Source organism: Formica exsecta, unplaced genomic scaffold, assembly GCF_003651465.1.
Source record: "Formica exsecta isolate Colony F162 unplaced genomic scaffold, ASM365146v1 scaffold265, whole genome shotgun sequence".
NCBI classification, from domain to species: domain Eukaryota; kingdom Metazoa; phylum Arthropoda; class Insecta; order Hymenoptera; family Formicidae; genus Formica; species Formica exsecta.
Window position 1 is genome coordinate 612,547 of NW_021849915.1, and position 15,370 is coordinate 627,916.

Sequence of the window (15,370 nt, forward strand, 5' to 3'; positions counted from 1 at the left end):
CTAATAAAAAGGATTATTTAAAAAAAAAAAAGAAAAAATTATAGAATATTTTTAATAAAATGAAGTAATAAATTATTGTACTTATTAATTTCTGTTCACACAATTCTACAAACATTTTTGCGTACATTATATTAACAACAGATTTATTCTTTTTTAGATATAAGGATTATTTGTAGCGTATGTGAAACGCAAATAATATCAATATATTAAAATAAAATATCAATTATCTCAAACGCGAACAGATATAAATAATTAATGAAAATAATATTTTGCAAGTAATATCAATATGTAGAAGTGAAATATTATATAAGTCTCAAGTAAAACAAATAAATCTGTAAATATATGGAATGATGCCTCGATATTGGAAAAATACACGAATAAAAAATAAACAATTTATAAATAAAGTGTTTTATATTTCTATAAAATTTTATACACACATATTTTTGCTCAATTACACATGCAAAATTTCATCAAAAAAATCATATCACAATATATAACCACAATACAACATTCTTATATAAACATTTAAGTAAATTATAAATTCAATTGCTTGCACTCTTTTGCAATGCAACTTTGGTAAACAGCCTTTTCAATGTTATTTTTAACTAGTAATCTAGACTTAGAAATACGAGAAAATTCAACTTATCAGCTATTTAAAAAACTGAATTTTAATTTAATTTAAATATATATATATATATACACATATATATATATAGTTCATAAAAGAGATCATATGTGATCGTAAAAAAGCTAAAAATGTTTCCCCGGTTTTTCCAGTCGCTCTTGTAGTTCCGACATCGTTAAAAGAATGCCTCGTTAAGTTAGCGCATCCGTTAATTCGTGCCGTTAATGTCCGACAAAACAACGAGGTCCACAACCTTTTAGCGTAATTACTAAGGAGTTCAATATCCCTCAAACCGTCGTTTAAAGGTTCGTTCGCTTAAAAGCTTCTTTCTCTCATTGACGGTTCCGTGTTTTTTCTCCCTTTTTGTTTTTTGTTCTTTTTTTTTTTTGTTTATCTGTAAATCTCGCTGGTCCGGCAAGAGAACAGCTTTATATGTGCTTTTCAAATTTTCATGCTCCCGTTTCGTCATTAAACTTGCGTTCTTTATTCACGAACATGTTTGTAAGTATCTTCAAACAACAAGTTTTATTTTGCAAATTGATTCTTCCTTACTCTGTGTATATTCGTCTTCCTCGTCGAATGGCATCTCTGGCGCGCTGTCGATACGCGACCTGCTGGCGATAGACGAATAGAGGACGAAGAAGATTGGTACCAGCTGCAGTTTCGAGATCATCGTCATTATTTGTTTCCTTGATGCTGCGTTTTTCGACGTCAAAAGAGTTCTCGGTGTCATCCTCAATTTTATTGTTAGAATCGTCATTTAATGGATATATTCGTTGTTCGTCTATCGCAGTCTGAGTTTCATCGAAGTCCTCAATAAAGATTGGTACGGCAAACAAAGAACCGTATATGGTTGCCATCCTTAGAGGTGAGGCATAAGAGCAGGTGACAAACAATAAAGCGAAGACAATGAATTTGGCAGGTGTCTAAGAAAAAAGAAAAAATTGCATCTCTTTATATTTATATACAGTGATAAACTCCAAAGATTTGCGAATTAATTAATAGCTCATACTTAGAGTTGAAATAATTTTACAAAATAATTTTCTGATAAAATAAAAAAAAATTTATTAGATACTTAAACAAAAACTCCCGATATAAATAAAAAATATATTTCGACAAATACACGAATAAACATATTTGACAGAATAGAAAAAACAAATGCTTCTAATAATTTTTTTTAATATTAAAAGTAATTTCAGTTTCAATTAGAGAACTTATTTCTTAAATATATTACAATTATATATTAGATAATTAATTTTATTTAAAAAATTTATTCCTTCTTAATTTTTACAAAGAAAATATTTTTTTTAAACACTATAAATTACATGAAAAGATTTATTGAACTTGTAATACAAAAACTAGATTACGTCTAAATTACGTGGTCTATCTAAATGCGAAAAAATCTACTTACCATTTTATATCTGGAAATCTGGGATTATCGGCGATTCTCCGCAAGGAAATAACGATCGCTTCTGTTCGAAGCAAGCCGACACGAAGCGTTTCCTATAAGAGTATAATAGGCGCGGCAGGATAGCTCTCTCGCGACTTTATGGTGACCGAGATCGAGCATTCGGTATTTATAAGAAACAATGACGTCAAACCAGAGCACGCTAATTATACAATGACGTTCTACGACGGGTGATAACTGACCTGGTAAACCAAATGGATGTGATACACACCGTGATCTATCCTGGACGTACTACGTTGCTTCTTGTTTTGTTGCCGATTTCGCAGGTGTTAACTTGAGTACAAGGGAACGGTATTATGCTTCCTTGATACTCTGTTTATGCGTAAAATATTGATAATTTAGCACATTAATTGGCGCAGATCCGAAATTTCCGAATATATACCAACCAAAATAAAGCGACAGAATTTAGAATTTTGCTTTCGATCACAAACTTGCCGTGTGAGAATCTGTTCTTAAGTATCTCCATCTACAGCTCTTTGTGTGCTAATATACATATATTTTTTCATCCGTAGAATATATGTTTAAATTATATGTATATATTTAACTTTTTCTAATTTATTTCTTCTACTTTAAATTAAAGAAGTAAATTTTTAATCTTTGTCACATTTCTAAAATATCCTGTCACACCTTTTTATATTATGTAAAATTTAATTTCAAGTATAGCCTGTTGACTTTGTCAAAATTACAATTAATTCGTTTAATGAACAAAATAAAACTCTTCTATTTTAAAGTACTCTAAATTACATATTTGTTAACCAGAGAGCCCATATTTTTCATCTTATAATAAAAAATAAAAAAATTAATTATATTTTATTGATTATTATTTATCTATTATTGCCGATTTTTTAATCAAAAAATAACAAAAATAAATTTTATTATTTAATTCTAATATTATACACAAGACATATTCTTGCAAGATATTTCGTTGTGTAAGATGCAATCGTTGTTATATTTTCATGTGATGTATGACATAAGAGAGAACTGTCTATAGAACGCTGCGCGATGTTACACATTGTTACACATTGTTACATCATTGCACATGTGAAAATTTAATCTTGCTCTCATTAATACAGTGAATAATAAATTATTATTCAAACAAAGAAAAAGACATTCAACTTGTTAATAATGCAATTTGGTCTTTTAATAAAAAAAAAAGAAAAAATAATAATAGTAATAAATAATTTTTGGGCAATTTACTTTTTCTCATTAATTATCATACTTCATAAAAAAATACATTTGTTTAAGAAACCAAATTATATAGAATTTAATGAATGCATTTGTTATCAAATTATTACTTTTTATGATTTCAGATATTTCTTTTCTTTATGTTTCTTATTTTATATAGTAGATTAATATCTAATATTTCATGCATTATACTATTAAAATTAATTATCTAAAAATTTTCATGCTTTATTTTATTTTTGGCTTGTGTTGTGTGTGTGTGCGTGCAAGATCGCCAAAGACTGGAAGAGGATAAAAATCGTGGGAACCCCTCACCCTTGAATTTATAATCTAGGACTCGAGAATTCGATATGAAACAACGTGTTGTTTTTGTGTAGCAAACAATTTGATTTATTTTTCTGTCAAGCATTGCCACTGTACTAAAACAGATTTCTGTGTCTTCCCGCGGTTCCTTTTAAAACGTGACAAGGCACAAAACGAAGGATTATTGCAAGGATTATCTTTCGTTCTCTCGATCTACATCGTGGACTCGGCCTCCTCGTGCACAGATTCGCCGCTTTCCGTAGTTTCGCTTTTTGATCTGAAAGAAATCATCAGATAAGGATCTCTCCGGGCTTTCATTGGACGGAAAAGGCTAAGTACGAGACGACAGATGATAAGGCTCGAAATAGTTCCGCTAATTGTAAGTAATAACTTTAATATACAGAGTACGGCTGTATGATTCGCATCGCTGAACGTGTATGTAAACATTCCAGGGTTTATGCGATTCGAGATTCGAGATTACGATAGGACAGGATTAAGGTCACAAATCAAATCAATTATTTCGAAAGTGATATAACTTCACAAAATTCTGTAAAATTGTGAATTTTATCAAAATGTGACGATATTTTAGAATAAATCTTTTAATATTATATTTACACAATTTTCGAAATAAATGATTTAATCGGCTCTACGATGGAGAAAGATATCAACAACAGATGTACTATCATCAGTTATCAGTGACTCGTATATTTTCGAAAATGAGATTCGTGTTTAATCCAAAGTGATATTCGAGGGATTCAATTAATTATACTGATATTAGTACAGCTATTATTGTTGTGACGATAGTCGGAAGCATAATCTAATTAAAAAATAATATGCGTACCAGGAGTCGCCAATCTTTGATATAAAGAAAAAAACGAATACATTACTAATGGATAAAATATATAGACACAAAATGAGATGCAAAATATGTTTTAATTTTTTTTTAATAAGAAATCAAGATTTTTTTTTAAGACTCCTGGTAAACATCGAATTTTTTGATAAAACGCCGAACGTAAAAAGAATTAAAAAAGTATAAAATGAAATCCCTTCTTAATTTAACAAATAATCAATAATCCACCGCAGTATAGTCTTAATCAACTATAAACTACCTCTTTCTATGTGGAACGAAATGTAAAAACCAAATAAGTATCAGGTTAAATAGTTTGAAACGTCTTTTCATGTGATTGTCTGGGATCCACTACAGAGTTGCATCGATGGTTTGTAAAAAACATCTGTATTACCTGAATCCATAGTACATGAATCCGAACTGTCCACAGAGAGAAAACATGTTTTGCGAAAATAAATTTACGATGATAAATGCACAATATTGTAAGAATTACGTATTTCCGGGTCGTAATCAAAATTAGGATATGAAATCTACAATGCGAAAGATTCTATTCTCACAATGCTATTCTTCCGGCTGCGTAAAATATCTGCCAAGTATCTCGTAAGAGGCGATTATTTCGATCCGATACATATATGTATGCTCGCGAGATCATCGATCTTGTCGCTCTGTTATTTCCGTATAAATAATATTTTATTTATTGCATGCAAGTCTTTCGTAATATCGTTCAGTGCCTATCTGTATAAATTGTCGTTCCTCCTAAAACTCAGGCGAAGGAGCAGAACGATGATAGAGAGAGCGATTTGATTGATATCATTCACAAAAAGATTATTCCATCGTGTAATTATATGTGCGAATAGATTTTAAAAATCAAAATTATATCCGATAATTAATCTTCTCGATAAATACGCTCACTCATGACGAATGGCCATATCATTAGCTCTGACGAGATTAGATTATAAGAAATATATATTATTAAAGAAAAAAGAAATTTAATAAAGTTGTTAGTGATTAGTAAAATTTCTGATAAAATTTCTAAAGTCTCTTGCCGATAATTATGCGATCCATTATGATATTCTTTCTTTTTGTCGTTGCGTATCTCGCTCCTCTCTCTCCTCATCTATTATTTTTTCTTTTTTCTTCGCCCAGTTCTTTCTCTCAAACACGCTTCCAATTTCCGTTTTCCTTCTTTTACTGCGCGCATCCAATTTTCTATATATTAAAATACCATTCAACGCTACAATCTTACAAGGATACACCGTAAATGTAATTAACTACAGTACGAGTTGCAGGATGCAGAATGGGCTAGATGAGAGAGAAATGTTATCCTCGCTGACGCTATACGATTATTCGACGATTGTTTCTCAGATGTTCAAAGTACTTTTAATACACACAAATATAATAAAAAGATGATTTATATTCTTATAGTTTATATTTTTCTATGTCAGAATTTTTCTTCTTTTTGCCATTTTTTACTGATTTTCTTCTATTTATTCTTGCAATGTTCGATAAAATTAAAAAGATTATAGAAGAACAAAACCATTCGTTTCATGCTTAATTTTTCAAAAACAGCCGATTAATCGAATAAGTGTCCAGCTCTTTCTACTCTCACATACTTTAGTCTCAATCTTTTGAAGCACGTTCACATACAATTATCTATTTTTTATCTTGAGGTAAATTCGTGTCTTTCCGCATTTCGACGATGGATAATCGTCAGTGTGTAACTGTAAAAAGGCCCCGTCGTATATAACGTAGACTAAAAGACATCGCGTGATCTACAAAGTGTATGTTCTAGCTGATGCGCTTCTGAGAGAGAGAGAATCAAGGATCGTTAATTTTCCCTGTCTTACCATTCTTACATCTGCCTAATGCATACACTCGATTCTTACCATTATTATTAATCCGGCTGCCAAGCGTATCGATCGAATCGTAACCGTTCGATATCGTCATGATCCACGTATATTGCTTTAAATTTAAGAGATAAGAGTTTCAAACCCGAACTTTTTTCGCGCAAGATCGAGCGCGCTTAGTTAATCGATTTCTTAACATAAACTATTCGAAATATATAAGCTCAGAATCATTGCTCGCACATTTTATGTATGTACCCTGAACGCTCGGCAATCCGGAAATTATGATAAATTGATTAATTCGAAATGGCCTCTCTTTCTCGATACGCATGTCAAGAAAAGTTAATTTAAATAAGTTAATTATATCTAATTTAGTAAGATAAATTATAGTGAGAAATTGTAATCTAATAAGACCTGTATTTTTATTAAAATTATTTCACGTTGGACTTTGTTAATATTTTTTCGATTAAAAAACGGATTTGCTAAAAAAACTAAATTTTTGATTACAAAGACAATTTACAAAAATTATGTATACAAAAATAGAGAAAATTGAAAAAAGAGAACGATATCTTACTGTTACTTAAAATATAATGAGAACACCGAAAAATACCATTTCGAATAAATCACACGATTTGTGTGATAGAGATTTACTAGATAATTATCTACTTATATATTGTCAGATATATATATTAAGAACGGTTCGCTTCTCCACGGTGACTATGCTCTTTCAAAAAGGGGAGAGATTGATACCGTTACATTATTTACCGATCGCTGTGGTTTCACTTTCTTCCCCTTGTTTGTACGAGTAGGCACTTAGCTATGTTTCTGTGTTTTTGCTTGTTTTGTTTTATAACGTTATGTCTATTGTACACACGACGAGTAATATAAAAGGATGTGTCGCCGGATCTGCTCTTTTGTGTCTTGCCCGATGCTGATTGCGAAGCTCAGACCTTTTAGAGGCTAATAATAAATTATATCACGTATATGAAAAAAAAAAAAATTATTATTCTTAATAAATGGTAAAAAGATAACGTTTTTTTCTTTTTGTAAAAATGACATAAAATTATATAATAAAGATAGAAGACATACTATTCTATGTGTGTGTGTAAAAATATTTTGTACCAAGAAATCAATTTCCGATAATAATATGCAAAAGTTGCGCTCGCAATTTTCTCAAACAATGATTGAATGCGTGAGTTGCACGATCAACATCGACGACCGCTCCCATCCTCCTACGCATTCATTCACTCATGCACGCGTTTCCCGTTTCTCATATCCATGTATACACGCATACACACACGCAAGCATGCACTTCGGAGCGCACAATTGTTTTGGAACTTTCAATTAGCACCGTGTCTTCGTGATCTGTGAACTTTCGTGAGCGTATGTCTCACTTCCGGAAGCTTCGCGCGATCGTCAACAACGGGGGAGATGAGTGTCTATGATCGTACTTCTCCGCTCTTTCTCGGGCATAAAACGGCGATGGATAAATGCGAATTTCGAAACCGTGGGAACGTGTCATCCTCGAAATTACATTTCAACTCTCGACTCGAAGATGTCACAGAACGGTCAAAAAAATTTTTCCATGCCGTATCTCGTCGTTCTCAATGATACGATAACGATTGATAGCGAAATTAGTCGCGCCGTTTCTGCTTGATCGGATCGTCGCAGAAAGAGATAGAGAGTGAGAAAGAGAGATTGCAGTTTTATATATACTTACATAAATAATATCTCGATAAAAATTAGATAACAATAGTATTATATTATTATATATTATAAGTGCATAAAGTTAAAACGTGTTGTTGACAATAGAGAATACTGCATATCCCCTCGAGTTCCGCGTGGAGTACTTTTGCTCGTTTGTTCTTTCGTTTTCTGTTTCAATGTTTGTTTTTTGTTTTTTTTTTTTTTCTTTTGCCGCGTACCGTTCCATAATCACGCGAAGAGCACGTCAATATACGCAAATCCGACGTGTTTAAAACCTCGTTGGGAGATCGTGTTCCAACGGCAGTAACGTACAAAAGTAGAAAATACGCATTGACGCGCGTTTTAAGATACCGCGACTGCATACGCTTCTCTCATTACGCTTCATCTTTGGATGGAACACGATCTGACAAGTCTTTCTCTCAAGATGATCTATATAAAACCTCGACTTAAGAAAACGCGGGCTTAACTCTCATTATTTTACCGTTCGTTTACTTCCTCCTCTTTCCATCTTCCTAGAAGTCATTAGACATACTCAGTCTTTATCCAACGCCCAATGTACAGTTTTTAACATATGTTATTGGGCGATGAGCTGAAATACACATTTTCTAAGATTTTTGCTTAAAATTTTTCCTCGTTTTTCTAATGATTACTGTAATTTCATTATCGAATTTTCGGAGCTTAACATGAATATTGAAGTAGAATGCACGAAAACGGCTCGATCTTAGAGAGAGATTTTCAAAAACGAAAATCTATAACACAGAAATAACTAATAATTCTTTGAAATAACAATTTGCTGTATACAGAATATATTTTCGCGTCTATTTTTTTTTTTGCTGCTACCAAAGATTTATCATTCTTATAATTTCGAAATTTATGACATCTACTTTGTCACTCAATTAACAATAAAAATAAATAATAATGATCGGACGTGGTAATGAAAAGCTTTTTTGATAAATATGATATAACTCAATTTTTCCACACGTTTCTAATGTATCTAAGATCCAAAATAGTTTCATTTAAAAATGTAAGAAAAATTTAAAGCTAATATCCATATATTAGGAATGTTTTGTTGCAGAGTAAAATAATCATTTCTATAATTCTATATTACTGTGCAAAATAATAGGATTCGTATAAATAGTAAGCTCTAACACGAATAGCTGGATCAAATGTACGACATTTTAGATGATAATTTACAACAGTGCTATTATCTTGCAACTTTTGGCCAGATTTTGTGATTCACTCCTACTGCCTCTCCATTTATTGCTCGCGCGTTAGTAACGAGATGCTGGATGCGCATAACTAACAATAAGAAGCGCGACATTTAGCTTTAGGAGTGTCCATATCGTAAATGTATTGAAATAATATGCTTTTAATAACACCGCATATTTTCAAATATAATTTTTTTATGATTTATATATTATTAATAATTAAAATTATATTTTTTACCATATCGATATATATAGCTTTGAATAAAATGTTACAATAATTTTATAATTATCGCAAAACATATGCATATATATATATATATAATGTTAATATTATTATATGTAAATATATATGCGCTGGATGCGCGTCCAGTGTCTCGTTGCTAACGCATGAATAATAAATGCGGAAGTAATGGACATGAACCACGAAATCTGGCCGAAAATTGCAAGTAGAGAGAACAGCACTAATTCACAAAATATAAATATAAAATCTCTGTTGTAACAAAAAAGAAAAATAAAAAGATCGCAAATAAGAAAGAAAATATATCTTACTCATAGCCCAACAATAAAAAATTCAAGTGAGATTACTATAGCAAGTGAAAAACATATTTGAAACATCAGTTTATAAAGTATCAATATATAATATATGTATAATCTAAACTTCTTTATGAATGTTTTTGATGTAAGACACAATAGAATCTACTTCAATTAATAAATAATTAAAAAGACATTCATCTATGGAACTAGAGAATACAACTTTTTAACAATTTCTTTCTAGACCTATCATTAGTGTACTTCTATTTAATGCTATTAAAGAAATTAAAAGATATATTTCCAAATTAATTCAATTCATATTTTTTAACATGGAAATTATGATACATTAAAAAGTTTATTATTATAAGCTTTTTAATTCATAAATTTCATAATTTGAAAATATAAATCTAGAACAATTTGGAAATTATCTAATGAACCAGAATGATTTTGATACCCTGAAATATATTATTAACAGTAAGCCTAATTCACATATCTAGAAATGATTTGTTAAAAATCACAGAAATGTAATCTGCGCCTTACTTGCTTACCGATTGTTATGTTAATTGAATTACAAGGAAAATATCGGGTACTAATATAGAAATGTGCACTCACGTATTATTTATGGGAAATGACGAAATCAATATCATTCACCTTCCAAAAGATATAGTCTTTCAAATTAAAACTGACTTTTCATATTAACTTTATATAACCATGATCCTAAGCATGGTTATGTGTAACGTTATATGAGTTTATCATTATCGCTATAATGATAAGTGAATAAGAAGACTGAATGATCAGAATTGTAAATCTAATCATATAATTACATGGTTTATTGTGTAACTAGAGCAAATCTCTGGGCAAATATTTTTATATATGAGAATTATAAAAAAAAAAACGCGAAAAAAGCTAATAACTTTCTGTATACTCCTTATTCTCTCATTATAACGTTTCCGTAAGCGCGTATATCAAATAATCTACTCGCTTCTTGATAGTAGCAGTTTTAAAGATAGTAAAAAAATGGTGAGAAGAACATATGATACGCCGTAACGTTCTAGGTACTTGTCGAGTAAATCACAATATAAAAATACAAATCGAAAGTTCATTTCCTTTTTCTGCCTTAGTCGATTTCCGATTCTGCAATTATTACTGCTCGAACATACAAGCAGCGTGCTCTAACAATATACTACCTTGGTTAATCCTTAGCGATGTTCTTTTTCTCTTAACGTTTTCTTTTTTCGCTTATTGTTTCCGTAGTGGAAACAATATTGTTTGCGATATCGCTGGCAATACGCAATTATACTGCGGGTCGTATGGTACGGAACAACACTCTTCTTCGATTATTCTCTTAAAGATATTTTAACCAAGATCAGGTTATGAAAATAAACCTAATCTAATCTTGCATTAGAGAATATCGCGTGTTAAGAGTAACCTTCTTCGATGATCTAAGTCATTCAAATGTTGCTGAAAATCCACATGTACGTACGTACGTATGTACGACATTCTTAAACGCGAGATGGTAGATTTAACTACGCATGTACAGATAATAATACAGCGCTACGATACCCCCACCAATCCCAATTCCTATGCCTATTGTAAGGGGCGTAAATAATGACCTCTTGAGCTTCTGCCATTCTTCCGTTTCCTTTTGTCGGCGTTTCATTTCGCGCACTTGTGCCGCTAATCGCTCGTTTTTCTCCCGATTGCGCCGACGTACTTCCCCTTTCCTGTTCAGAAAACAAAACATGTGTATTTCGTAATAAATTAAATATTTAAATAGTTCGCGTCTGTTACTAAGAGATATTACTCACGCGTCTGATTTGGACGGAGAATTGTTTGTCTGGAGAGAACTATCAGCATCATTGAAAGAGATTTCTTCACATATCGGGATATCATCTGTGCTTTGTTCACTTGTACAATTTGCGAACATAGCCTTTGTATCTGTGGGCCATTCTGCGTGATTCGGTGGTTCACTAGGTAACGGTTTATCAGGTGGTGCACTTGATTCATCTGTAATTGACATTATAAAGACCATTTTTTTATTAATGTAAAAAGAATTTTGTAAGTGGAAAAACAGAAAAAGATAAAAATACCACTCGATGTATCCGGACTTATATCATCCATCTTTCTATGCGACAAAGATGCTATTCTTGGAGGCAAAGGAGGAGGGTCGTCGTCTTTTTCTAACGAGATGTTGTTTTTATTATTCACCTCCTCATAATAATTCTTTAATATCTCGTTGTTTTCAGTATTCTGTAATATAAACTTCCATGAAAATATTGGTGATTAAATGTTATTATAGTGGCTTAACCAGATACCGGGTTAGCTTTGTTGAAACAAATATCTTCTTATTTAAAAAGTATTGTTTAATGAAATCATATATATGTTTTACGAGAAATATATATAAAACATATATATATAAGAAATATATATAAAGCATAGATACAAGTATTATATAACACTACTACTACTATGAATTACTTACCGAGTTGCCAAGTGGCGATTGTTTCGCTCCCTCAATAATGGCAGCATACGAGAAACGCAGTTGTTCCGGCGTTTGTATCAGACCCATACGTGATTTTCTCATTTCCAGTAATATCTCGCGCACATTCACAGCATTTAAACCATTTTTCTCGATCTGCAATCAAGTAATTAGCGCTTAATAATTGTTAAAACAGTTTCTTCCAGACTAGAAAACGTTTGTTCCATTTAACATACCAATACTAAGCATGTATCAACCAAGCACAATATGAAATCATATATATGTTTTACGAGAAATATATATAAAACATATATATATATAAGAAATATATATAAAGCATAGATACAAGTATTATATAACACTACTACTACTATGAATTACTTACCGAGTTGCCAAGTGGCGATTGTTTCGCTCCCTCAATAATGGCAGCATACGAGAAACGCAGTTGTTCCGGCGTTTGTATCAGACCCATACGTGATTTTCTCATTTCCAGTAATATCTCGCGCACATTCACAGCATTTAAACCATTTTTCTCGATCTGCAATCAAGTAATTAGCGCTTAATAATTGTTAAAACAGTTTCTTCCAGACTAGAAAACGTTTGTTCCATTTAACATACCAATACTAAGCATGTATCAACCAAGCACAATGTTCCTGATCTTCCTATTCCTGCGGAACAATGGATGATGGGTGGACCAACATTTTGATCTAATGCTCCTGATTGCCTAACGTCTGCCAAGAAACGTAAAAAGGCCGTTGGACTTTGTGGTACTCCAAAATCTGGCCAAGTGGTATAATGAAAATGTAAGATTTCTCTACTATCGTTAGTTTCCAAGTCTGTTATACTGTAAATAAATTAAAAACATTGAAAACGTTATAATAATGCTTGCAAAAAAATTAAGGATTATCAATTATAAAACAAAACTTGATGAGAATGGTTTGATATTTGAAATTATGATATGTACATATATCTCTTTACCGTAATGTTCTAGTAGTGTAGTCTGATGATTCTATTTTGCTGACATATTCCACCTCTAAACTGACATCTTCAAACGTCATAGTAGGTTCATGTGAATCATCCAGAGGCCAATATTGATGGCATTTGACTTGATTCTTTTCGATTATCTTATTTAACATCAATACGGCTCTGCTATTTTGCTCCCATACCATTAGCCAAAAGTGGCCGGCAGTATTCGGCAAAGGTCCTTGTGTCAAGATATATTGCCTATGAGCACGATCCACCTAACAAACAAATGGTATAATACATTTACATTACATCATTGTCATTTGTTGGCCACTTATATCACACAAATATTATATCTTATATAATTTAATATTTACTTTTATGAGATTGGCATGTATATAATCACATACACCTCGGTTAAGAATAATTCTAGTGTGATCATATGGTGCCACATCCCTGTAGCGATTCAAGTTTTTGTTCTGTGGTTTTTTTGATTCATTGCATGTGTACTCATAATTTCCACATTCATTACGTATATGCTGGAAAATGTTAAAAGTCACATGTGATTAATGATAAATTAAGTAAAATATATACAAAGAAGTAATCTTTCACTTTCTTACAAGTAAAAATCTATAAAAGTGTTTCAAAATCATATACAATGGATTGACAGATATCAGAGATAGATTTCTACACATGTTTTTAAAATTTCAACGTTTACTATTAATCTGAATTTTTCATGTATATCCAACTGCTAAATAAATTAATTTAGATAACACAATCGTTAATCTTATATTCCTCCCTCCTTCCCCCCTCCCCCAATATAATTGCTCCAAAAATATATAGTACAATCACAAATCGAAATCTGACTTAGAAAGTCAATAAATCATTGACTTACAAATTTGCAAATAGGCTCAAATAACTAATTAACATATAAATCATATAAATCAGACATGTTATATTAAAATAAGCAACAAAATAAGAAATTTTGCATTTCTATTATAACAAACTTTCTATATAAATTTCTATACATATATTCGTGTGATATTAAATTTTGTATTTTTATTGTGCGGCATTATATATATCATTATGCACATATATATAAATATGATATTGTATATGAGATACGATTTTGATAAAGAGTAGCACTTCTGACATAGATAAAAATTACATCATGTGAGATAAAATTCATTGAGACTAGAGGAAATCATAACAGTAAGAGATATTAAGGAAGATATAACGACTTCAACGGAATAATTATAACATTCGAGTGTATCATATATCATCGAGTTGCTCACGCTTCGTTTCGAAGAAATTGCGTGTGATCGCAAATTACAAATAATGAAATCATATATTTTCGAGTTGGAAACTCTTGACCTTGGCGAATACAATCACGCCGGCTTGTATACGCCGAGCACAGGCGTACATTGTCATCTCCCGCTTGTCAGATGTGACAGTTGTCAGTTGTCACGCTTTTCCAACGAATTTTAATAGAAATTTCGATCATCCACATCATCTACACCACATTAATGCATATTAAAGGCTGCTGTATATGAAGTATCTAAATAATAAATCGAGGATACAAATATATTGTATATTGTACAAAAACGCAAAAATCAAGGACGCAAGTATATATATTATATATTGTATAAAAACGGAAAAAAAAAAAAGAGTTGGATATATTTTCGTCGTTAATAAAACTTTCGTTACAAGATCACGAGGTCAATTCAAAATTGCCGAATTAAACGTTGCCTTAGAAAATTGCGTACGATATATTTTTGCATGTGTGAACATTCCTGTTTTGTGATTATTTTCTACGGAACGTTATACCTATTCATATGCAGTCTAGCGGTTCTCGAACCGGCAATGTTCTCACATAGTAATGAAGCAAGTCCGCAGACCGGTCACGATTTAATACGGCGATATTCTGTATTTATGTCGCTACAAGTCTCGATGCACAATAAAAGGAGCATTTTTCGACTGACAAGAAAAAGGTGATCTCGGAAAAGCGATAACGCGAGACACGAGAGTCCGCGGAGAGCGAGAGTGTGTACGTGATAGAGAAAGAGAGAGACTGGGAGAAGGGGAAAGAGAGAAAGAGAGCGATGAAAAAGTGCGCGATGAGTAGCCGGCACGATGTGTCAATCGAAGAGCAACGTTGTCCGTTAAAATCGTCGGAAATGACAGCGGAAAGAGTTGTCGCCGAGCGGAAGAGC

The 15,370-nt window shown here is 31.8% G+C and overlaps 1 protein-coding gene across 2 annotated transcripts in view; it reads right to left on the reverse strand.

The window, feature by feature from the left end:
- Positions 1–3,642: 3,642 nt before the first annotated feature.
- The window catches only part of LOC115236954 (tyrosine-protein phosphatase non-receptor type 1), a 13,444-nt gene continuing 1,716 nt past the window's right edge, over positions 3,643–15,370 (reverse strand). The window contains exons 2-9 of one of the 2 annotated variants that reach the window (XM_029809693.1): positions 13,535–13,696; positions 13,173–13,435; positions 12,813–13,038; positions 12,580–12,732; positions 11,806–11,965; positions 11,524–11,722; positions 11,329–11,439; positions 3,643–3,855 (exon numbers count right to left, since the gene is read on the reverse strand). In XM_029809693.1, coding sequence (XP_029665553.1) covers positions 3,792–3,855; positions 11,329–11,439; positions 11,524–11,722; positions 11,806–11,965; positions 12,580–12,732; positions 12,813–13,038; positions 13,173–13,435; positions 13,535–13,696 — 1,338 coding nt within the window. In that variant the 3' untranslated portion in view covers positions 3,643–3,791. Of the gene's footprint in view, positions 3,856–8,155; positions 11,440–11,523; positions 11,723–11,805; positions 11,966–12,579; positions 12,733–12,812; positions 13,039–13,172; positions 13,436–13,534; positions 13,697–15,370 lie in introns of those variants that run through there. The other variant, XM_029809692.1, reaches the window with a different exon arrangement.